General features: G+C 43.4%; 1 protein-coding gene across 4 annotated transcripts; it reads left to right on the top strand.

Annotated features, from left to right (window-relative positions):
• Positions 1–7,885: 7,885 nt before the first annotated feature.
• On the top strand, positions 7,886–19,736 carry LOC147447203 (RPM1-interacting protein 4-like). Of its 4 annotated transcripts, none has more exons than XM_086524274.1 (5): positions 7,886–8,164; positions 8,986–9,033; positions 9,420–9,953; positions 19,086–19,295; positions 19,592–19,736. In XM_086524274.1, the coding sequence occupies exons 2-5, from the start codon at positions 9,028–9,030 to the stop codon at positions 19,613–19,615; spliced, it is 774 nt and encodes a 257-aa protein (XP_086380400.1). In that variant the 5' UTR covers positions 7,886–8,164; positions 8,986–9,027; the 3' UTR covers positions 19,616–19,736. The 4 variants fall into 4 exon arrangements, with proteins under 4 accessions (XP_086380400.1, XP_086380398.1, XP_086380397.1 ...); XM_086524272.1 differs by having other exon boundaries at positions 7,887–8,164; positions 8,989–9,033; positions 19,086–19,301; XM_086524271.1 differs by having other exon boundaries at positions 7,887–8,164; positions 19,086–19,301.
• The last annotated feature ends 6,163 nt before the right edge of the window (positions 19,737–25,899 follow it).

The raw sequence follows: 25,899 nt of genomic DNA, 5'->3' as shown, positions 1-25,899 counted from the left end.
AATTTACATGCAGCAGCCAGAAGGGTTTGTTGAGAAAGGCAAGGAAGATTTGGTATGCCAGTTGTTAAAGAGTCTTTATGGCTTAAAACAATCAGCGAGGGCATGGTACCATAAGTTCCACAAGTTTATGCTTTCTCAAGGCTACAAACGTAGTGAGTTCGATCAGTGTCTATATACAAAGAAGGCTCAGGATGGCAGTTGGCTAATCCTTATTTTGTATGTGGATGACATGTTGATTGCTGGCAAGCACTTGGAAGAAATTTCAGCTTTGAAGTCAAAGATGGCAAAATCATTTGACATGAAAGACATGGGTGAGGCAAGTCATATACTTGGTATGCGCATTGAGAGAGACAGATCAAAGATGTTGATTTGGTTATCTCAAACAGAGTATATTGACAAGGTTTTGCAATGTTTCAATATGGAGAAGGGAAAGGCATTGAGTGTTCCATTGCCACCATATGTGAAACTTAGCAAACAAGATTGTCTCGTGTCTGAGGAAGAGCAGGCTGAAATGGATAAGATTCCATATGCGTTTGCAGTGGCTAGTTTGATGTATGCATTGATTGCTACTCGCCTAGACATTGCATTTGCAGTGGGAGTAGTAAGTCAATACATGTCAAACCCAGGCAAGAAACATTGGGAGGCAGTGAAAGGAATATTGAGATACCTGAAAGCTACAAAGAGTATGCGTATATGCTATGGGAGTCAGGAGCTAAGTGTAAAGGGTTTTATAGACTCAGATTATGCAGGTGACTTAGACAACCGAAGGTCTAAGTCAGGGTATGTCTTTACATTGGTTGGTGGATCAGTATCATGGCGTTCTAGATTACAAGATTGTGTTACTCAGTCTACTACAGAGGCTGAATATGTTGCAGCATCAGAGGCATGCAAAGAATCAATTTGGCTTAATCGACTAGTAACATATTTGGGAATCAAAGAAGAGATGCATGTGTTATATTGTGATAGTCAGAGTGCTATACAATTGGCTCGCAATCCAGTTTATCGCTCAAAGACAAAACATGTGGATGTGAAGTATCATTTCATCAGGGAACTGCTCGAGGATAAGAAAATTCATCTTGTCAAAGTTCACACCACAGAAAATCCTGCTGATCTACGTACAAAAGGACTTCCCTCAGAGATCTTTGCACATTTTCGCACCAAGCAGTTAGGTGTAGGGTAGTACATCACTTCTCTACATCTCTTGTATATTAGCTTGTATAGTAGCTTCTCTCACACTTAAAGTACCACATTGGACTTTAAGTGGGAGGTTGTTGGGGTATAAAGCCCAATGTGGTCGCCCAGGTAAGTGGGCGGGCCGCCAGGTATGTACACATATTCTTTTGTAAAAACCTAATAAGAACTCACTATGCTCTACACATTACAACAGAGCGAGTTCACCATATCGTCATGCTCTTCTTCTCGCACTCTCTCTCGCGTCGCACTTCCGCTCGTACTCTTTCAAGACTCTTTGTAGAAACTGCTCAACTAGCAGATAACGGTAAACAACATAGTCAACTGTGTACAAAATGATTGGAATCAACTTGAAAAGTGTCTCCGTTCGCTACTGTGTGTGGTAGATTGCGGAATTCTTTCCTTGAAAGTATAACTAGGAGAGATCAACTGTGATCCTCAATGCAGATCAAACTGTGATCCTTAATGCCTATGGGGTGAGATAACAATCACCCGCCGGGTCTTACCCCAAAACAGTATGTCCATAGACACGCCGTATTGCTATAGAGAGAGCAGGAAATCCACAAAAGTGAACTGCTGAGCTCTTATGGACAGCCATGCTGTCGCAAATGATTGCTGCGTCGATACGGCCTTGTAGAGCTTAGTTGCTGTGAGTTGAAGAGTATAAAAACTCAACTAGGGTGTCACACTGAAAACATGTAGTGAAAAAATGACACCCTAGACATCCGTAATGGCCAGACTCTTGCTTGTCCAGGAATGTCGATGTGTACTTCCCTGGGTAGATCTGGTTGATCTTGAAAAGAATTATCCGAAGAATGCCAATAGTTAGGTCTTACCCTTGTCCTAACAATGGCTCTTAGCTGGTGTGTCTCATAGCCATTATGCAAAATAGTGTTCAATCGAAGAACTAATTAAGACTACTTTGAGCAGAATCTTAGCCATGTGCTAGCTGTGAGTTAGAGCACATGGGCTCAAGCTGACTCACGAGAAGAATATGTATCAAAAGCTGATGCTGGGCTAAGGAACTGTCCGTAAATTTCTAGTGTGTGTGTGCCCAGAATGTGTGCTCTTAGAAATCTTATGCCTGACTGGCAGCTTATCCTATAAGCATGCAATAATCGGCCTGTATAATGCTCTCAACGAGAGAGGGGATAGAAAACACAAGCCACAACTTGACTCTCTTACCATATATGGGGTCGTGACTTTAGAAAAATGATTTAAAATGGCACTTTGCCTGTGAAATATGTCGTAGATTTAGGTTCCATTTAGTGGTAGTGTGCGTTTATAGCAACCATAAATTTAAATTATCCAGAACGTAGTATGTCTGTGACAGAGTGCCTGGTGTTAGAGCGGCAATGTAATCTCTGAAGCGGTGGAATTTATGCCACCTGATTAGCGTGCCGTGCATACAGATTGTGAAGCCCTTGGCCAGAGTGATGGCCTCAAACGTGAGAGCCAAACCATTAGTGCCTTGCATTGTTTAAACTGATTGGGACTTTGTGAGGTGGTATTCCCTATTTTGCCAGTTTGTCAATCTTGTGTGCCACTGCTCGTGATTCCAAGTCATTGGGCAGTACCTTGGCACAAGGGAGAAGCCTTGCTTCATGTAAAATTGTGAAAACACTTTGCTTTGCACAAAAGCAATAGTTTCCCATCAAAGATGTAAACATGGAAAAATTGAAGAACGTAAAATTGGCTAACCTAGTCTTTGTTGTAACCCGTCGGCCTGAGATTCCGTGGAAGGAAATTCGCATAAAAATGGCGCATAGCCATATTTTTTGGACGAGTAGAGGCTGTCGTATGTACATATACGTCCCTTGTATCATATACTCCCTTCTGTCATGTAACAAAATAACCTTGTCATCCTGCTGTAACGAGTTGTCTGGAGATGGAAGAAAAACTTGCTCAAATGTAGATCATAACCATCTCTATTGCGCGAGAGAAAGTTGGCCCGAAATATCCTGCAGGCATATGGAGAAATTCCCCAAAGGCGTGTGCTCATAGCATACCCCAAAAGGGAAAAATCACAATACAAGAATCGTAAATTGAAGCCTTGCTTCCTTCAACACGTCCAATAAGAGGCCATATATGTCTCCTTGAGATACAAAAAAATCGGCCCTTGTATCCAACAAAATTTGAGTGCTTATGTGAACTGTCAGAAGCCGTGCCTGTGCTTGGAGACATGCTCCATCTAGGTCAAATGCTTCATAAGCAAGTGACAGCCCTGCTGTTACTACATCAATTCATGGTTGACGATCAAAAGATGTATGCTAAGTGTCTCATGACAGTCTCATACATTACCTTATGTAGAGATACGGCCAGAATTGTTTAACTAGCTATGCAGATGGCAATAAACAAAAATCAACTGCGTACCTCATTAAGCACACCTGCCGACCAATCTTGCCATTCCAAAAATCGAATGATTTGGAAGCATTAATAAAAACAAAAAATGATTTTCTAAACATTGTTGGTTGATGCAATAGATGACCTACTCTTGCTATCAAGGGCCTTGCCCGATGCGCAAGAAAATGGACATAATGACCATGGGCATACTTGACCCATAGGTAGTCTCGCAGAGAAACATAGCCAAGATTAGCATAATTACCTGTTTCTGCAATACAATTGCACACCTGAAAACAGCAATAACATGAAATCTCAAACTTGGTAATCATTGCTTGTCCGTAGCCGAGGTCAACCACGTCCTTCAAATTCACTTGCCGGCTCCAAGTGCCTTGCCGGTGATCTTGCAAATGACGTTGCATGTATGCAAACCGCGACCATATCGTCTGGCGTCACCCAATTGGTACCAGACTTGGTACTGCTTGAATCTAGAAATTTGCCAGACTCCTTGCAAAAAAAAACGGCATCCGCTAGTGCTTCCCTTCCTCCGTATCTGCTTGTCTCCTTTCAAAAACAATCGGCGTCCACTAGTGCTTCGCTTCCTGCGTATCTGCTTGTATGTGCTTCTCGTATCCCATGCATCAAGCGGGAAGGCTTCTCGTATCCCATGCATCACGAGGGAAGGCTTCTCGTATGCCATGCATCGCGCGGGAGTTGCTGCTTAATAGGGGAGGGTGCCCAACTTAGGGCACTCTCATGTTCAATAATATGAACTCATGCCAAAAAAAAAACGATGGCGGCACTACAGACGACTACGCAGGGAACTCATAGCATTGATGAGCGATGCCGTGAGCTTCAGGCCACTCCGCTGTGACGGACTGTCGTCCTTAGCCCAAGGCGAACCCAGCAAGCCACACTCGGCCCAGTTTCATGCAGTTCGAGGCCGCCTCCTCTCCCGCTCTAAGCGACGCTGCACACGGTCGTCCTCGACCCCGATTCCTCCGTCCTCCAAGGGACCGCTCCCACGACCTATGTCTGTGGAACTCAGAGAGAGAGAGAGAGAGAGAGAGAGAGAGAGAGAGAGAGATCATCCGTGCAAGTCTTCCTCCTCCTCCATAGCTCTCCCCTCCTCCAGCTTTGATACCAATATAAGACCTAGGGTAACTGAACATAGGATCCTCCTCCCTATCGCCGCTTATAGGCTAGCTCCTAGCACTTGCCCTAAGCGGATCCCCAGTCCGCACTGGTCCAGTCCCGGCCCTTGGCCTAGGTCCCTGACCCCCTAGGTTGGGCCTTGCCTCGTAGGACCCTTGTCCTGACACACAGTTGTCGGCAACCGCCCATCCCTTGGCTCCCTTAACCCCCTTATGCGGTGTGTCCCACAAATGGTCAAAAGTCAAAAGGTCCTTCAAAAATGGAAATCCTCATCTCGTGTGGCAGCTCGACAAACTCCGCAACACATAGCAAGTACCCCTCAGACCCGCATATAATTGCAAAACCTTGCATCGGACATTCAAAAATTTCAAGTCTAATTCTCAAAGTACGTGTGGCTAAAAGCTTCGACTTCAAGGCTAAACCTTCTTTTTTTGTGAAGAGGAACTTTGCAAATCCTATTTGCAAAGAGTGACTTCACAAATTAGGCATAATCCCGCATTCATATTACCTCCTGTAAAGGGCAAGACACTGCCATAGAGGTAGTATCTCTATTGGTAAGACCGAGACCCTCTGCGTTTGGAACCACTTTGCATCATGGGAGAGAAGGGGATTGAAAAATTCATTGGAGACGGTTTCCACACTTGGCAGACCAAGCTGCGAGGATACCTTATGAAAAAGAAACTATGGTCTGTTGTAAAACCGAGAATAAGCGAACCATCCACTTCTGTTGAAGGCACTCTCACTAGGACTCAAATCGCACAAACACAAGCTAAAGATGAACAAGCACTAGGCATAATTATCACATCACTCCACGATAATTATGTGCACTTTACAGATAGCTGCACCACTGCAATGGGATCATAATTTGGTACTAAACAAAAGCAAAGTAAGATTAGCTTAAACAAAAATCTTTACAAACTTACTATGCTTCAAGGGGAGGATGTTTCAAGCCTCGTTAACAGGCTAATGAGCATAATCACACAACTCACTTACATTCAATGCCAAGTCTCGGAAGAAGATCAAGTCGCTGTGTTGTTGAGTGCTCTACCTGAAAGTTTTGACAACATAGTAACAGTCTTAGAGGAAAAGGAACCCATACCTTCTCTGCAATATGTTACAGGGGCAATCCATGAAGAAGAAAAGAAAAATAAGAAGAAATCTGAATCAGTGGGAGGAGCTTATTTTACATCATCATCATCATCATCTAGGGTGTCATCATCATCACCTAGATAAAATAACAAGAAGTGTTCCGAATGTGGCAAGCCTGGACACTTCTCCAAGGACTGCTACAAGAACAAATATTGTAGCAATTGCTGCATCAAAGGTCATTCACCATCAAAGTGCCAAGGAAGCAACAAAAATAGAGTCAATCTTGTAGAAGAAAAGGATGGAGATGCAGCTCAATAGGAAGAGAATTGTCTCCATGTGTGTGCCGCCCCCAACTACTTTTGCGAGTATACTGATGTACTGTAAATATGGATGGTCTTTCACCTTCTTTGTTTAAGTGGAGGATTTCTTGGTCTGTGTGACATATGATGAGACCACTCAGTCTGTGTGAATACCTCGGTATGTGTGACCGTTAGCCTGTGTGGCTTTAGGTCTCAATTCAGCTTCATTCAATATAGTCCATGCCTAAGGGGAAGTTTGTTGAGATAGGCATGTCCTTCTTGTTCCTAATGTGGGAAACACCTCTACATGTGCATACTATTTGCTATTGGCATTTGTCCTATAAGTTGTTAGCTTCTAAGAAGGGCCACATGGAGAGTTATCAGCCAGATAGCCACTCCGACTTTGTGCATAAATGAAGCCCAACACTATGATGTCATACACTATGCTAAAAGTATTTTTAGCCTTTTTTTGTGTATTGAGTCCACCTTTACTAAAGTGTGTGTACTTATTTCTCTAACTGTCTAAGATATGGATGCCTTCATCTTCAAGCCACCTTGAGCCCATTGCTTCCAAACCCAACACTTTTAGCACTAACCTTTGGAGGTCTTTAATGAAGCTAACCCTAGGGTCTTTTAAGCTCTATTAACTGCATATTGTTCTTCAATAGACCATCTCCTTTTGAGCCCCTTTTGAGATGTAACCATCTCTCCTTTTGGCCCCATGCTGAGGTAGGTCTAACAACACATATCTATTTTACATAGCTCTTATTCCCCTTTTATCTTCCCATATTAAATGATCAGTTTAACATGAGAAAATCATTTGGTAAAGTTATATATTAGATTTTATGGCAACAGGTGTGCAACCCATGATTGTCTCTACCTCTCTCAACGCCCAAGAAGCCAAAAGTTGACGAGGATTGTGGGTGTGCACAGACGTTGGCGAGGGAAGTAGAGGAGGGGATGGCAGACGAGCGGGAGGAGGGGATGAGCTCCCTCCATCTTTGTGGGCACAGTTGACGAGTTGAGTGTCAATTGTGCACGCCTCGACCACCAGCTCTCTCTATCTCTGCATTGATGTTAAGTCAGAGAAAATGTTGTGAGGGTGGGGGGAAAGCGAGAGGCACAACAAGTGCGGGGGGAGGGAGGAATCAAGGGAGGGAATCTTCTAGGAAAAATAAATATTTTAGAGGTGCGCAAACATAGGGTGCACTTGGAGGGCCAATATGTTATTATGTAGGGAAAATTACCAAAATACCCCTCTAATTTGTGGAAATTCCCAGAATACCCCTCAAATTTCAAAAATTCCGATAGTACCCTTGTATCTATTTTAGCTGGATTGTTCACGATTTCCTAATCTTTATTCTTTTTTGACAATGTATATCCGTTTTTTAGTGCTTAGCATGTAATTTGTCACAAATTACCTCCCAAAAAAAGGCAATTATGTTTAAAAATAATGAAGCAATTCATCTCCAAAGCCTACATATCCAGCTCAAATTCTAGTTTTAGTATCTTATTCATAGACAATCAGTCTTCTTATGAAAAGCTACAATTTTTTAAATTTTTGGATAAATTTACTCTCACATCCAGGGTATTTTGAGAATTTTGAAAAATTTGAAGGGCATTTTGGGAATTTTTGACAAAATATGAGGGGTATATTGGGGATTTTTGAAATTTGAAGGGTATTTTGGGAATTTCCACAAATTAGATGGTAATTTTCCCTATTATGTATTATGTATATCTGGATTAATGTGTTGAGTTGACTGCCGTTGCATACTAAAAATTAGAATTCAAACGTTGGGTAGGCTAGCCTACTACCTACGGGAAGTGTTTGACGAAGCCTCGCGGGACGACCTTCTCGCTCTCTCTCTCTCTCTCTCTCTCTCTCTGTGCCGCCCCCTCCTTCCGCCAGACGGAGCTCTCTGCCTGGAAGACTTTATCAAAACATCAATTTAGGGCCTCGTCTTCGGTGGAAAGAGTTTCTCCTTTCGCAATCGCTGCCTCAGAATAAAGCTTTCCGTAACGCATCCTTCCATTTTGAGCTCCGGTGACCTCTACAACTGCTGCGGATTCGTTCACCTGCGGAATCTTTGGTATTGACCGCAAGCTCATGTTCTCTTCAGCTATTGAATGCCATTGCACTTATCGTTTGATTCAAATGTAGCTTTTGCACCCATTCAATCCCTTTTTCTTCTTCTCTGTCATGACCCTATACCTCTCTTGACCAATTTTAAGGATTCTTCCTTGGCAGTTATTGAATCGAAAGTTGTATCAACTGAGACTTCACACTTGAATGTGTTTTTTTCAATCTATATTTGATGTAAGATCAAGCTTTCCATGTCTGAAAAACTCTGTCGAACATTTCCATGTTAAATAGATAGATGCATATATCTGATTTGTGACAACTCATCTCTATGTGAAATCTATATTATTTGGAAATTTTACATCCGAAACGCTTTGTTAATTGGTCACAAAACAATCAATGTTCTTTTTTGCTTTAGATATCTGAGGGTTTGTACGATCTCTCATCAAATTGATTGTGAAATGGACACATGTAGGAAAGTAAGGGTTTCCAATTTGGAATCAAGGGGCAGTCTTTCTTAATTGCCGTGGTAATTGACATTAGTTCTCATTCATGATGATATTGAGAAAGTTCCCATTTAAGCCTCACACACATAACTCTTTTCTCAGTTGTGGGTTTGAACTTTGCCTTTTCCTTACATTTTTTCTCTCTTGGATCAGGAATTCCATTTTTGTGTTTGAGCAGTACTTGGTTTTGCCTTTTCCTTAAATATTAAAGCTTCAGGAATTTCATTTTTGTGTCTTGTTTGAACAAATTATAGTGGCTCAAGTGTTTCTTGATTTGTCTTGGGCTTTTTTGTCTGTAACCTCTGATTTCTTTGTCTGTTTTTAGCAGGTTCATTAACGCAGAGAGGTTTTCCTACTTGTCACTGTGATGTCGGTATGGCTCTAGCATCTCAATTTCATAATTTTTTTTTGTCTAGTGCTTGCTATCGAGTGCAATGGCAACCAATCATGCTCTGTATGTGATTGTGCACATGTGTGCACTTTTGAGCATGCATGCACATGTCAGTGTTATGTTATGCATTATTGTGAGTGTGAGTTTACGCTTTACTATGCACTGTGAGTATATCCATCATTGTCGTTGTTTTTGTTATGATATGCAGAAGCCAATGCATGTCTCATAGCTTGTGACCTAGAATTTCAATGATAAAATGCCGTCCATACCTGCGTGTGCCATGTACATGTTTGTGGGCATGCTTAGAGATGTCAGCATGATGTGGTTCCATGCATTATGAATAATTATTATCTGTTTTCCTATGGCAGAAGCCAAATCATGTCCCAAAGTTTGGGAACTGGGATGCAAATGAGCAAACGCCATTCACATTGGTATTTGAGAAGGCAAGGGCAGATCACAAAGTAGGCGCAGGTGCAGGCAACAAGGTGATCAACCCGAATGATCCCTCTGAATATCCCCCTGAGTATTTTGCAGCATATGGCATAAAATCCTCCCAAAGGACACCACCACAATACTATGAAGATGAATCAGAGCAAAGGATGGACACAGCACATGTTGGAGCAAACATAAGTGGCCCCCCCGGGAGGCCCACTGCGGTGGAGCATGGGAAGAAGGGGTCTTACGGTGGAACGCGGGATAGTGAGGGAATGGGCCTCAGAGAGGGTCATTATAGTGAGCAATCCCCTAGCCACCCATCTTCTCCTTTCAGAGGTCGCCTTGGCAACAAACCCACTGTTCCATCATACCTTGGTCCTGATAAAAAATGGCCACGTGACGATGGCGCGCCTCCCAATCACCCTGCAAAAACCCGCCTTCATCCGGCCTCACGAGGAGAAGACATGGTGAGTGGATTTTTCTTTTTGAAAACTTGCATGTCAAATGTTGCTCTCTCTTTTTGTGTGATTGTGTGTGCGTGCTCGCACCCATGTGTTGTTCTTGAGACCAGATTTGAGGGCCATGAGAAAAAGGGGTCGATGTGAATGCTGAGTTTTACCAGGCTCAATTTTGATGGTTGAAATTTTTGACTGCACTTTCTTTGGCTAGACCAATGCACGTAGAAAGATACTGCTTTTCACAATTATAACAATTGGACTGTGTAGTATTCTGCACAGTCCGATCCCTCAAACACAAAAACTTGGTGTTTGTATGTGGAGATCTAGCTTCTTGATCATGCTGATCATTTGCATCAACTAATCAAACACTTGTTTTAGTGTCACTAGTTGGAATGATAAGTTCTTGCAGGCTTTTTGGGAAATTTGCCCATAGGTATTGACAGGTAAAATGAAACCGGCCTGTACTTTCAAAAAGGGCGGTAGACTTCAGACTTAAACCTTATTTGCTTTCACCCATTTAATTTGTCGCCCACTTTACCTATACTTTCAAGACACAACAAAGGGGAGAGGGATACAAGTTGCTAGATTGCACCTGTATGAGTAGACCAACACCAGATTGGCCCCTAACTTAGGCGCCCCTTTCGGTATTTCTTTATTGATTAAAAGAGGGAATAAACGTTGTGGTTCCCTACAAGCTGCCCCGCACAAGCTTGGCTGAATTTCAACTGTTCCGGCCCGATTTCGGCAGCATAACTGTACTAGGACACTTCACAGTCAGTATTCCCACGCATTGACCGACTTTCCCGACGCATATGGGCACTTTGCAAAACTTGGCGAGAATCTGCAACACGCTAAATTCTCTGTTTTCAGTCCCGAAAATACGCCAGATCACCTGTACAACGGTCCCCTCGTGTCCCCGAACTTCCTGGGGATATTAGGGACCGTTTAGGGCCAAAACCCTAAACCTGCAAAAATACACAACAGGCTGTAGTTTACTATTTTAGGCTCCGTTTCGCGTGCCGGTCGCATCCGTAGCAAATCCTCAAGCTCCCGCACCTGTAGGGCTACTTGCCCTTTGAATCGGACGAGATTTCTGGCGTGAAACCTCTCCGAATTCACCTGTACCTGCGGGGGATTAGCCGCTAGCTAATCCAGTACCTGTGCAAGAGGCTCTTGCCTCGGCAATCGCGCATGAACCGACACAACTGTACATTGGTCAATTGAAAAGCCCACTAGAGGGGCATAACATACTGCCATAGGGGAGAGAGAGAGCAGTGCGTAGCGTGCAGGGCATCACTCCTGGCACCGCACTGTACATAGGAGGGAAAGGAAGCACTCCATAGCTCTTAACTTGTGACAAAAATCTGCAAATGAGTCTCTCCCAGCTTAAAATTCAGCGCCACCTTCTCTTGCATGAGGAAAGTGCACCAGAATGTGCCACTTGGCGCATTTACAAGCATTTTCCCGTTTCGGGATTGCCGCCTAAAAATATCCTGACCGGTTGCTCAGTTGACTTCGCGGCAGAGTAAGAAAATGTTCCCCTTGTCATTCCGGAGGTAATGACGCAAACACATTTTCAGGTCCCAAAATAGCAGTTCCCTAAATTTTAGGAGATGCTGCCATTGTATCTTTCTAGGTCATCTGACCCCCTTTGTACACTGCAGCCACACCCAGAACTGAAATGTAGCCTCTATAGCAAAGGATTCCACTTTGGCTAGCCAATGACCCCACTTTGGCTAACCATAGTCCTTGTCCAACCTTAGTGCTCTCTTGCCCTCAGGCATGGACTCCCTTTGAACAGTTCCACACTAGCCATGCAATGCGGGGCAGTTAGATTTCCCGAAGGGCGTTTTCCAAAAAGTGGAAATAAATAAATGATAGGAAAGAAATCAACAAAAAGGATAGATAGTAGTCACACGTTGGTGACATAAAATCATTTTGTAGTTGTGCTCCTTTGCTTGTAAACCTGAATGGAAGTTTAGAATGAATTCACGATAACGAAAAAATACAACACACCCAATTTTTGGCAGCATTTGAGATTAACTTTGAGTAGCTAGATGACCTTTGAACTTATGAAGGTATATATTTATAGAATTATTTCTATGTGGAGAAGACAAAGGCGCCCATTTTTGAGTGGGGGATTGATTTTTGGACTTCATAAGTGTGCTACACAGTGTGTGTGTGTGTGTGTGTGTGTGTGTGTGTGTGAGTAGTGGGTGCAGGTGATCACATCTTTAATCGAAAGCTTGCCTTCTCCCTTGCTCTATGTAGTACGACAATTTTCTCTCGTGCATCTCTCTCCCCCCTTTGCACATATGATAATGTCCCACTAGTTGGGCTTCTCAGATGACCATGTACAATCCTGGGGGTTTTATGTGCGTTTGCCAAGGCAAGAGCCTTCTGTAGAGGAACCGGATTAGCTAATTGCTAGTCCTCTTCAAGTATGCACAGTTCCATCGCGAAGGAATGCAAAAACGGAGAGTTTTCTTGCGTGAAAACTCGTCCAATTTATAGGGGAATTGTCCCATTGTGTGCTCCAGCTTCTGACACATGCGTAGACGTGTTTGCTCCGCTCAAAATGATGCAAAACAAAAAATTACAACCTACCGTGTTTTTCTGTAGGTTTAGGGTTTCGTACCTAAATTGCAAGGTAATGCCAGGGGAGCCTCGAGGAAGGCTTGGGTGCTTGTATAGAACAATTTGGAGAGATTTCTAATGAGGAAACTCGTCTAATTCAAGGGGCAAGTGACCCTATAGGTGCGGGAGCTTGAGGGCTACCTACAAGAATGATCAGCATGCAAATCAGAGCGCAGTTTTGATTCCTACAGGTCCCAAGAGCTTCGAGAAAGCTAGGGAGTCACCGAATAGGTGTTTTGGTGCTTTTTGGAGGCCAAAAACAGAGAATTTAACGTTCTATAATTTCTCGCCAGGTTTTTTTTAAGTGCTCCAAAGTGCGTGGAAAGTCACCATTTACTTGGGATTTGTCCGTGGAGACTTCTATTGTGGTTATGGTGCCGAAATCGGGTTAGAATAGGGGAATTTCAACTTGATAAAAGTGTGACAGCTTGTAGAAGTTTACAGGTTTTTCTCAAGTGTAATAAGTATAAAGAAATACCGAAAGGGTCCATTCTTTGGGGCCAACAGGGTGTCGTTGTCTGCTTGGGAGCGCTTTAGCTATCAAGCCGTGGTTTGTTTGAAGTGTTATTTCCAGTCACAGGCTTATACGTGAAGTTCCTTCGTGTCATAAAGTTAAAAGTGTAAAGATCGGGTGAAAGCTAAAGTCTACCGCCCTACGGGCCGGTTTCACATAGGAACTAAGAAAAGTAGATATCTTACTCCCTTTCAACGACAGACTTACATGAAAGAGGGAAAATGTTTCTTTTGTGATGAAAAAGGCCAAAGGAAATTGGATTGCCCACATCTCAAAAAAGATTCTCCCCCTCTTGCTCCAAACGCAATCCTGATGTACAAGCTAACACAAGGAAGGAGAAGGGTAAACGACAACTTTTAAAGGGATGGGGCAACTTAAATGGGAAGAGAGTCCCGGTTCTCTTTGATCCAGGCTCGACTTACAATTTCATTTCGTTGGATACCTCAGACATAGTTACCCGGAACGCGGAACGGGAACGGCGACGGGATCCCCGCGGAACGGGGGAACGGCTAGGGGTTCGGAACGGGAACGGTGCAGAACGGGAGGTATAAAAAACACCCAAATAGTGCATTTTTTAGCTTCTTGTGTTTAAATACAAGGAGTATTAGAGTGCTTTGACTCTAATATTCACAAAAAACTCGTTTTGAAGACCATTCAATCTTGCTATGACTAGATGATGTGAGAGAGAGAGAGAGAGAGAGAGAGAGAGAGAGAGAGAGAGAGAGAGAGAGACTCAAGAGAGTGAGAGGGAGAGGGAGAGATTTGAGAGAGTGGGAGGGAGAGGAAGAGAGCTTGAGAGAGTGAGTCTTGAGAGGGAGAGATCTTGAGAGTGTGAGAGGGAGAGAGCTTGAGCCTTGAGGATTAGCTTGTGGAGAGAAAGGGGGAGGGGGGTGCATTTTATGAGTCCTTGAGGCCTTGCACACTTCAAAAAGAAGCCTAAACATTTACTTCAATTTTTTCAATTTTTGCCAAATTTGTTTGTAGCCGTTGGCCATTCCAGAGGCATTCCGGAACGTTTTGGGGGCGTTCGGAACGTTCCGGAACGACCGTTCCGGTTTGCACTTGCCACCCGAAACGTCAAACGTTTCGGGACGTTTCGGAACGTTCGGGAAGGGAACTGCCCCCTCGGAACGCCGGAACGGGGGCTAGGGGGCGTTCCCCGGTAACACTGACCTCAGAGTCTTTGGGTCTCAATCCAAAGAGGCTGGGAACCGCAATCTGTAACAAACTTGGACACTCCAAGTCAAGATTCTACCGCGACGCAGCAGAGATTCACTTCAAAACAGTTCACAGTTCACAATTGATTCGACACGGCCCGGCGGAGTTCCTGCCTAGATATATTGGCCCCAAAGACTGGCCCCCCTTTCGGTATTTCTTTTTGTATTAATCTGTGTTCAAAGTACAAGAGAGTGGGAGGACTCTCACTCTCAGACTCTGCGTCTAGATGCTCTGTAGAGTGGGAGCCCTACCCACTTATTTACTCATTACAAGGGATGCCAAAAACAGAGCCCCAAAAGGTGCCATATTTTTAAAAATAGGTTTCAAAATAAAGCAAAGCCCAAAAGCTTCTAAAAATTTGGCCTTGCGTAGGATTTCTTGCAAAAAAGCAACCTCCGCACAGTTCTGCAATTCACAGAGATCCGTACGCTCAGCCTTCAGTCTGCTTTTCCGCGAATCCCGTCGCAAATCACGGAAATCCGTACTCTGCTGCCACGTCAGTAGGTCAGCGCATTTTTCGGGCCTGTTTTCTGGGAGGGGGATGTGTGTATCTGCTGTCACATGTCCAGGCCATACCGCGTCACTAGTTTGTGCATACCCCCCCTTGAAAGCATTGTAATCGCCCTCGATTACGCCTGCAAAACAGACAGAGGCCATAATCTGTCTTAGCAGACACTGACTGTTAGTATCGACGCACTAGGAACACACATCTAGCACATGTACCAATCGACAGTCACATCACAGGACATCACATGACAAATCACATTCAAAATTCATTCGGATCTCAGACCATGATTAATTGGCAACGTATTTAGCAATCGCATCTAGATTCACTCGGGACCTCATAGTTGGCCGATTAACTAATCCTTATTGCAATCACGTCTATCGAGATCTTTCAGACGGAAATGCTACAGTCATTTCGCCTATCAAGTTCTGCACTTAGACAAGTCAAGAAAAAATCAGTATCATATTATCGGGAATTCCAGTTCATAAAGTCATACAACAGAATACTGTCAGCTCACAGTATCCTTAAAACTCAAAAGAGACATCAGTGACCTTAGTATCAAAAATCGGGGCAATTTGTTGACAAAGGAGTGGAGCGACTCCCCTCTTGTGCATACACAGTGCACCAAATTCCGCCCCGCTGAGTTCAGGGTTCAATTTGGAATAGACTATGTTAAACCAAATGCTTCAAGGTAAAGGTTCACAATTTGAGGAGTATCTGTCAGGTCCTCCCGCTCCATCCACTTTGCATCCAATGCGGGATAGTTCTTGAATTTAACCAAGAGCCGCTTATCATTTTACCTTTTACCTTTCTTTCTTTATGTGCCAAAATCTGTTCTGGAACGAGTATCTCCTCGTTTTCCTCCACTTTGGGTTGCTCATCAGGCTCCCCATCATCGGGCACATCGCCTTTAAAAGGCTTCAGAAGACTCACATGAAAAGCATTGTGAATCCTCTAAGTATTGGGCAACTTCAGTCGAAAGGAGACATCATTTATCTTTTCGGAAATCTGGAAAGGTCCATAGTATCTGATGCTAACCTTTGGAAAAAGCCGCTCCTTTCACTTTTTCTTTCTCAGGCGTGCCTTCTCAAAACGTAAGAGCACCCAATCATTCTTCTTTAATTTCAAATGGCGACGATGTCGTTCTACTGTCTTTTTGTGTCTTTCTTGAGATTTCTGCAAAGCCTCCCGGACCTTGGCAAAAGCTGTGTCGAAGTGTCGTGTGTACTCGTCGGCTTCAAAAATCTTATCTTTCGTGCTTAGGAAGGGTGGAACCTTTGTAGCACCTTCAATAATCTCAAATGGCGCTTTCCCTATCGAAGAGTGAATCGTGTTACTGTAGGCAAATTCCACCAAGGGCAAATAGTTTTCCCATTGAGTCTTCTGATCCGAGAAGTAAGACTTCAATAAATCAAGTAGGACCGAATTTGCAATTTTCGATTGTCCATCTGTATGCAGGTGGAAAGATGACGAAAACTGCAACCACGTGCCAATGTTCTCCCAAATAGTCTTCCAAAACAAACTCGTGAATCTGGGGTCTCTGTCGGAGACAATTGTCTCAGGCTTGCCTTGTAATGTGAAGATCTGGGCCACAAACAGTCTTGCTAAGTGATCCGGCTTGACGGTCTTCTTCACTGGAATGAAATGAGCTTGCTTACTAAATCTGTCAATAACAGTCCAGATACCATCGTGTCCACTTTGTATTCTTAGGAGATAAAAAATGAAATCCATTGCAATACTTTCCCAGGGGCGGGTGGGTATGGGTAAAGGCTGTAACAATCCTTGTGCTTTATGCCTGTAAACTTGACCTTCTGGCATACCAAGAAACTGCGTACAAAATCGTCCATGTCCTTCTTGAGTCTCGGCCAAAAGAAGTATCTCTCCACACCTTTCAAGGTGGTAGCAATGCCGTGGTGACCCGAAAAGGTGGACAGTAGCATTCGGTTAAAACCTTTTCCCTCAACGGCTGTGTAACGCACAACATCGTCTTCTTCATCAAGTAGCCACTCCGAATGGAATATCCTGCTACTACCTCCCCATTGCGTATCCGAGTGAAAATATCTGCAAAATCTGTATCTGTGGCATACTAATCGACCATATCCTCGAAGCTCCTATGATGTATCATGGAAATAGCTAGAACCAACGGCTTCCGGGACAAAGCATCCGCCACCGAGTTCTTCTGTCCCTGCACATGGACAATCTGGAAGTGAAGCTGTGACAAGATGTTCGCCCACCGCATCTGCTTTTTCGATAGCTGCTTCTATGACAAGAAGTAGCATAAACTCCGGTGATCTGTGAAGACCGTAAAATCGGCTCGGAGTAGGTAATGTCGCCACTAAGTAAGAGCACACCCGTAGTCGGGAAGGGCAGGTCACCACGAGTTGGCCGGGCCAATTGGCACCGGAATAATCCGAGCAGTAAAACGGTGTCTAGGCTTAGTTCAAATTCATTTAGGCCCCTCGTGACACTTATAAGTTGCTAGGAAAATAACTCAAAAGAGGCATAAGGGACACTTGGCGGCTCTAGATGCAATTGCCAGAAGCATCAACAAGTGGAGGTGCCCACTTCAAGACAGGGGGCTGATTTGACCTCATTAGTGTGCTATAGTGTGTGTGTGAGTAGTGGGTGCAGGTGATCACATCTTTAATGGAAAGCTTGCCTTCTTCCTTGCTCTATGTAGCATGACAATTTGCTCTCGCGCATCTCTCTCTCCCCTTTGCACATATGGTAATGCCCCACTAGTTGGGCTTCTCAGATGACCATGTACAGTTCTGGGGGTTTTATGTGTGTTTGCCAAATCAAGAGCCTTCTGTATAGGAACCGGATTAGCTAATTGCTAATCTCCTTCAAGTACACACAGTTCCATCGCGAAGGAATGCGAAAACTGAGACCTTTCTCGCGTGAAAACTCGTTCGATTTACAGGGGAATTGTCCCATTGCGTGCGGGAGCACGTGAGACACGCGTAGGCATGCTCGCTCGGCTTGAAATGGTCCAAAACAGAGAATTACAGCCTGCTGTGTTGAGGTTTAGGGTTTCACACCTAAACTGCGGAGAATTGTCAGGGGAGCCTCGGAAAGGCTCACTGGAAAGCTTCCATACCGCAAGGGAAAGTGTCCTTGACGTGTACTGCAATTTCTCGCCAGGTTTTGCAAAGAGTTCTAAAGTGCGTGGAAAGTCTATGTTTGCATGGGATTTTGTTCGTGGAGACTTCCACTATGGTTAAGTTGCTGAAATCGGGCTGGAGTAGACGAATTTTAGCCTGATAAAAGTGGGACAGGTGTACAGGTATAATAAGAATAAAGAAATACCCAAAGCGACGCCAGTCTTTGGGGCCAACAGGGTGTCGTTGTCTGCTTGGTAGCGCTCTAGCTACCAGGCCGTGGTTTGTCTTGAAGTGTTGATTTCTAGTCACAGGCTTATTCGTGAAGTTCCTTTGTGTCCTAAAGTCTATGGAAAAGTTTCGGGTGAAAGCCAAAGTCCACCGCCCTACGGGCCGGTTTCAGGGTAACTAGTCTATGACACCCTGGATGGGTGTCTGGGTGGACGTAGTGTGAATCTGGCCAGTGTTTTTTGTGGACTATTGACCCCACTGGTAGAGTGCTAGTGGTTAGCTGACGAGGTTAGGAGTGCGCAAGGTCACCTCGGGGAGGTGAGGCCGGGTGGTATGGGACACCCGGTCCTACAGGTGTACGCTTACGTCCTGAAACACTCCCCCAATGTTTGAGGACGTTGGCGTTTTGGAGAGAGAGACTTATGAACTGCTATTGCGGCCACCCTCCTCCTTGTGCGCTCTCGCCATATGCTACTATTGCCTTTGCGTTGCTATCTCTCTTCGTTGCTGCTACTGGACATGTTGGCGACTGTTGTACCCACCCTCCTGGACCCCCTTTCCTCGAGCCCAATTCCTCCCTCCCTCCTCGTTTTACTTTGTTTTTTGTCTATTTTTCTTCTTTGTGGCTGTGGTTTGTTGCGGTGCTTGTGTGCGTGATGGGTCTATGTATGCGGAGGAGGTTGGATTTGGTGTATCTTGTAATCTGGCTTCAGCTGTGTTTGTAAATTGGCAATTTTTTCCTTTAATGTAGTATCGAGGGTACCAGCCCAACATGAGAGAGAGAGAGAGAGAGAGAGAGAGAGAGAATGGTTTTAGAAGTTAATTTCATGGGCTTATTGCATTGGGTTTCTTACTCTCATTTTGTTGTTTAGTTTAAGTGCTTGTGTACGTTTGGGGAGTTGCTTACAGTTGGTCATAATTTAATCTTTTTGTAGTTCCCCGAAAGATCGTCGGCACTTCCCAAATTTGGTGCTTGGGATGAAAACGATCCTAACTCTGGAGATGGCTTTACTGTTATTTTTAGTAATGCCCGGAACGAAAAAATAGGGGGACCAGCCCGCATCCCTGCTCTTCAAAGCGATTCTCCTGTCAAAGGAGATTTTGATGATGCATATAAAGCCCCACATCAATCATTCCAACAGAAGGTAGCGGTAAGCATTCTAGTCCCTCTTGTCATGGTTTATATAATTACATATATCCATATGTGTATGTATATGCATGTGTGTGTGCGCGCGCGCATACATATACTACTAAAAAAAAAAAAGGTGCACGTACATACATACATACCTTAACTAGGGCTTGGGTAGATTAACCTTTTATTAGGGATCACTATGGAAATATCTTGAAGCTCTTTATTTGTAGTAAGGTTTTTAATTATCTTTAAAGTCTATTTAAAGATTTAGTTGTCAGTATTTAAGCTTCTTTCTTTTTTGTTTTGCAGAGGTGGCTGTGTTTTCGAGCATGATTTACTATGCAAAGGATTTTGTGTTCTCTTTAAGATTTTAATGAGCACAGGATGTGTGCGTGTAAATTTAACACTTATTAGACTTTGTTAGTAAATATATATACATATGGTTATGCCTTTCCATCGGTGTAAGATGCATCACAAAGGTCTTTATGATATGTTTTTTTCTAATAGTCAAAAGCTAGCTATTTAGTTTAACCAACTTGTGTTGATAGGTTAATAACATGGGCACAACGATTGTGATCGATTTTATGCTTATACACCGTGGTTTTGGTATTGGCAAAGTAGTTCATATTTTTCCCACTAGCATGGTGTTCATTCCTTTGTAACGGGCAGGATCAACAAGAATTATGTGCGGTAGTTATGAAGTGTGGAGACCCTCTATAGGTGAAGTAGAAAATTGAGGTTGGGGTTTCAAGAACTTCAATGAGTTATTTGAGAGATTACACTTCAAAGGGATGGAGTCTATATCACAAATTTGATGCTTAAGTGAAACTATTTGAAAAAATGGAGATGCTAGAAAATCGATAGATTTTTTGTTTTTCTTTTACTGTTGCACATTGATAACTGCAAAACTTGTTGGAGTTGGGAAGTGTCCACCATAGGAATCTATGGCAAGTTCATCTACACTTTTGCGAAAAGTTAGTAGCTGCTTTGCTTGGGCCGTTGGGCTCATAAACAACATGCTTGCATGTGGGCATCCTATAATAATTCAGGATGGAAAAACAAGCCATTCATTTCTTGAAGAAAGTTTCAACTGCATACATATAAAATGGTTGGTACATGGGGCTATTCTATAAAGACAGCGGGTCCGGATATTATCGATATGATATTGGGTGGATAATATCTAGAGTGTAGAGTTGAACTTGCACACTCTTTCAAGTGGGCTAGACTTCTTGATCTGAGCTTGGTCAATCGTAGCAAATAGATAGGTCATTGGTAATGGGTTCAATACCACTAACAATAGCTATAGGTTGTGAGCTTATTGACTAGAGGAGATTCACAAGCTAAGTATTTTATGCCAACACATTCCAATGTTTATATCGTCTCAAATTTTGGTGAGGTAGTGGTGAGAGGGCTTTTAGCTTTGCATAATGCATTACTCATATTGCTATCTATTCCCACCACTTGTTTTCTCCTCCTTGACACTACTCTTAATTTATTGCTTTTAGCTTGATGAAGCCTATCTACTCTTTGAACCGAACCCCATTAAATATTGACAACAACATTGGATGTAGACTAGGTAAGTGCAATTTTACACAACCTTGTGAACATTGTTAGGCATTAAACTTGAAGAGAGTGTGATCTCAATGTCTACACATCATGTTGTTCACCTTGATTGTTAAGCAACACACATAAAATGAGAGCTGAGCTTTAGTGTAATTCTAATTGCAATGTGTGTGTTATCTTTAGAACGAGGTGAGAAAACTTATATAACTTCTATTCTTAACTAGCTCTTAACTCTTTTACATGTTTGGTACTTCAAAGCTCCTAATCTCTTGGCATTGTTACTACGATATTAAAATATCTCTTCTTCTTCTCCATCGTATCAACAAAAATAGATCACGCAAGAGGTGGTTTGATAAAGAATGTCAAGATGTTCGAAAGTCCTTGATAAATCTTGATGCAACTATGAATAAAAAAAACTATCAAATTTATTTGCATGCATACAAAGCATTGATTCAAAAGAAGAGGAGAAGATGGAAAGTAAAACAATAACTTTTCAAGTTTAAGAAAAGGCACGTGCATGTGGAAGATTTTGGAGAAACTTGAGGAACAAGCGTGTTGAGCGTTTTGGTAACTTGAGTCTGGTGGATATGTATACATATTGTAAGCAACTATATGAGCAACCAAATGCTGAAAAAATGTCATTTTATGCTTCACTCTCATGTATATCCTCTTTTTTTTACTATTGAGGATGTATGCGGTGTAAAGAATGAGGATGCAAGAGAGCTACACAAGACAAGCACAAAGCACACAGAGATGGAAAGCTTCTTCTTCTTCTTCACAGAAAAGAGAGTACGAAATGACTAAGTGCTAAAGCTGAAAAATAGCACATATGTACATGCGGTCACTAAGTGTGAACTCGCTAGAAGCGTACTAGGCTGGCACTATAAGTGTAATCCAGCTGTAAAATCACTGGCAGAGATCCTCCGTGTCGGTCACCTAACGCGCCAGTGAGTAAATGCCGTAAGCGATCAAGACCCGTAGTGGATGCCAGCTCAAGGTGTAGAGCTCGACATCTCAACACTCCCCCTCGAGCTCTGCATGTCGCAGAGTCCAAGCATAGTCCGGAAACGTCGAAGCTTCTCAGCTTCGAGGGCCTTCGTAAAGATATCCGCTATCTGCTCCTCTGTGCTGACGTAGACCAAGTCGATGTCGCCCGCCAACACTCGCTCTCGAACGTAGTGGTAATGGACCTCCATGTGTTTGGTCCTAGCATGGAACACTGGGTTCCTAGCCAACTGCATGTTGCTGAGGTTGTCACAATGAATGAAAATCTGCTGGTCCACCTGCACTCCCAAGTCCTCAAGTAATGTGCGTAGCCAAGCTACCTCGCACGCTGCAACTGCTGCACCTCTGTACTCGGCCTCTGTGCTCGATAAAGCAACCGTAGGCTGCTTTTTGCTGCTCCAAGTAACAGCAGCACTCCCAAAAGAGAACATGAAGCCACTTGTAGATCTCCTATCAACAATGCTACCTGTCCAATCTGCATCTGTATACCCATACAATGCTAATGGTGCATCTGCTGCATAGAACAATGCGTAGTCAAGAGTACCTTGCACATACCTAAGTGTGCGTCGTACTCCATCCAAATGTGGCTTCCTCGGAAGCTGCATGAATTGACTCTCCAAGCCTACTGTGTAGCTCAAGTCTGGCCTCGTGATAGTCAAGTAGATTAGACTACCCACAATCTTCCTGTACATGTTGACATTCTCAACAACATCACCCTTCTCTGCACTCAGCTTTGCATTCACATCCAAGGGAATAGAAATTGGCTTACAATCATCCATACCATACTTTGACAACATGTCCAAAGCATACTGTCTCTGTGATAGCCATACACCCTCTGGAGTCCTGATCACCTCAATGCCAAGAAAGTAGCGCAACTCGCCTAAATCTTTCATTTCAAACTCCTGTTTGAGAAGACCCTTCACATGGTCAATCTCCATAGCATTGTCACCAACAATAATAAGGTCATCTACATATATGGTAATGACCACAATCCCCACATCACTCTCACGTACATAGAGTGAATGATCAGCATGAGCTCTCCTAAAACCAATACTGACAAGATACTTGGCAATCCTGTCATACCATGCTCTAGAGCCCTGCTTCAAACCATACAAAGCTTTGAGAAGTCTGCATACATAATCTGGGTAACCTGGATCGACATAACCAGGTGGCTGATCCATATACACTTCCTCTTGCAACTCACCATTCAAGAAGGCATTCTTTACATCCATTTGATGCATAATCCATCCTCTAGATGCAGCCACTGCTATGACAGCTCTCACAGTCGTCATCTTTGCCACTGGAGCAAAGGTCTCCTCATAGTCTATGCCATACGTCTGTGCATAACCCTTTGCGACCAGCCTTGCCTTGTGACGCTCAATGTTACTATCAACCTTATGCTTGGTTTTATACACCCATTTACAGCCAATAGCTTTCTTGCCACTTGGCAATGGCACCAACTCCCATGTGTCGTTTGCTTCCAATGCAGCCATCTCTTCATTCATTGCATCATCCCAATGTGCAGCCAAACACTTTCAAGTGTGCCAAATCAGGCTTTGTACCTGTAGACTTTTCTTCAGGTGTTACATCATGCACCGCAGCTGTAGGTGTCCTGTTCATAATGTACACAGCTATATTTACGGCTTCAGCCCAGAAATGATGAGGCATGTTCTTCTCATTCATCAATGCACATGCAACCTCTGCAATGTGCCTGTTTTTCCTTTCTGCGACCCCATTCTGTTGTGGAGTATATCTGCATGTAAACTGTCTGCGTATACCATACATTCGTAGAAAATCTAAAAAATCATTGGAGAAGTACTCTCCCCCTCCATCTGACCTCAATGTCTTGATTTGCATATCTGTCTCCTTCTCAATCATGACTTTGAAGTCTTGAAAGTGACCAAACACTTCACTTTTGTTACGCATGAAGTAGACCCATACTTTCCTTGTATCGTCATCAATGAAAGAGACATAATACCTGCAACCATGTATACTTGCAGTATCGGTTGGGGACCCCAAACATCTGTGTGCACCACCTCAAGTGGAATTTTACATACATTGCGCTCATGTGGAAATGAGCCCTTTGATTGTTTTTCAAACTGGCATGCTGCACACACTTTATGCATACCATCCACCTTGAATTTGGGCAAACCTTTTACAATCTGTTTTGATTGCATGCTGCGCAATCTCTGCTCATTGACATGGCCAATGCGTTTGTGCCAAATGTCAACATCAGTCACAACACCTGTGCCCTGTGAAAATAATGCAGCTTTTACCTCAGGCATGTCTACATTCAGCGTAAACATTCTGCCCACACATTTGCCCTCTATGATCAGCTTACAGCCATTCTGAAAATCTTCTACATAACAGCCATTTGGATTGAAGCGAACGTGCAAACCCTGCTCAACTATTTGTCCAACAGAAACAAGATTCTTTGTAATGTTTGGGACATGAAGTACATCTGCTAAGTACTTTGATTTTCCACTCTTCGTATTTAGAGGTATGTCCCCTACATGAGCAATGGGGTGAGCTGTGTCATCTCCTGTCTGCACATAGCCTGACACATCTGGTTTGCGCATATCTCTAAACCACTCTCCACGAGACGTCATGTGATTAGAGGCACCTGAATCCACATACCAAACATCATCTTGGGTGGAATTCTCTGCAATCATTGTATTCATTACCTGCTGCATAACAAACATGCGCTCGTTTTTTCTGTCATCTGCATCTCTGCTAGTAGATGCATAGTTGCCCTGTTCTCTCTTTCCACTTGCTTTTCCCTTTGGACAGTCACTTGACATGTGACCTCTTTCACCACAAGTCCAACATTCTCTGCTATCTGGAGTATGTTGCTGCCTGCTTGATCCTGCACCATGACCTCTTTGACTCCCCCTGCCTTGAGACTGGTTTCCCCTGCCACCTGTATTGTTTTGATTTGATTGACCTTCCAGAAATTGGTCCCTGCAATCCCTTGGGCCTCGACCACGACCTCTACCTCTACCTCTATTGGAGTTAGAATAGAAGGCCTGTTCAGAATTATTTCTGCCATGGGAAGAAGATGTGTCAAGGTTCTTCTCCTCAAGAATAAGCATAGAAATCAAATCTTGGAACACGGAGATGTCGTCTCTTGTATTCATGGAAGACCTAAAATGTACATACTCATCTCCTAAACCATCCAAGCATGCACGGACAATGTCATCGTCTTCCACTGAGACTTTAATAGATCCAAGAGCCTCAATGATACTCTTGATCTTCAAGGCATAATCATTGATTGAGAGGTTGTTCCTCTTAACCCGATTTAGCTCCGACTTTAGTTGAAGCTTCCTGGCCTTGGTGTTCACCTCGAACACTCTGCCTAAGTTTCTCCATGCAATGGCGAGGGTTTCAGCATCCTGTAGATAGCCCATCATGCCATCTGTGATGCTCATAGAAAGCCAATACATCACTTTGCTCTGGCCTTGTTGCCAGTCTCTCAAAGCTTTCCTTTGTTCTGCTGTAGCATTTGCCTCGGGAATCTCTGGTTCCTTTTCATTGTCTCCTTCTACATAGTCCCAATAACCTTTTCCTTTTAGGAAATTTGTTATTCTGAACTTCTATACAGGGTAGTTATTTTTCTCAAGCTTCTCAGTAACAATCTGACTGAAACCGTCAGACATCTTGAAGCACCAAGACAAAATAGCTGCAATCTGCAAAAACCTGCAAATCTGCTGAACCTGCTATCGTGGTACCTGTAACGCTTTCTACACTCAACGAGTGTCCACAATCAAGCGTACATACAACCACTGTACTTGTACAGTAAATCTTTGTATACTGCACTTTGGATTGCGAACGAAGGGATTGTGATGCTCTTGCTCTCTTAGCCTCTCTTGCCTGCACCAGGCTCTGATACCATGTAAAGAATGAGGATGCAAGAGAGCTACACAAGACAAGCACAAAGCACACAGAGATGGAAAGCTTCTTCTTCTTCTTCATAGAAAAGAGAGTACGAAATGACTAAGTGCTAAAGCTGAAAAATAGCACATATGTACATGCGGTCACTAAGTGTGAAC

The sequence above is a fragment of the Adiantum capillus-veneris genome, chromosome 11 (assembly GCF_014529385.1).
Source record: "Adiantum capillus-veneris isolate H3 chromosome 11, ASM1452938v2, whole genome shotgun sequence".
NCBI classification, from domain to species: domain Eukaryota; kingdom Viridiplantae; phylum Streptophyta; class Polypodiopsida; order Polypodiales; family Pteridaceae; genus Adiantum; species Adiantum capillus-veneris.
The sequence above is the reverse complement of the archived record's forward strand: the minus strand, read 5'-3'. Positions and strand labels throughout refer to the sequence as shown.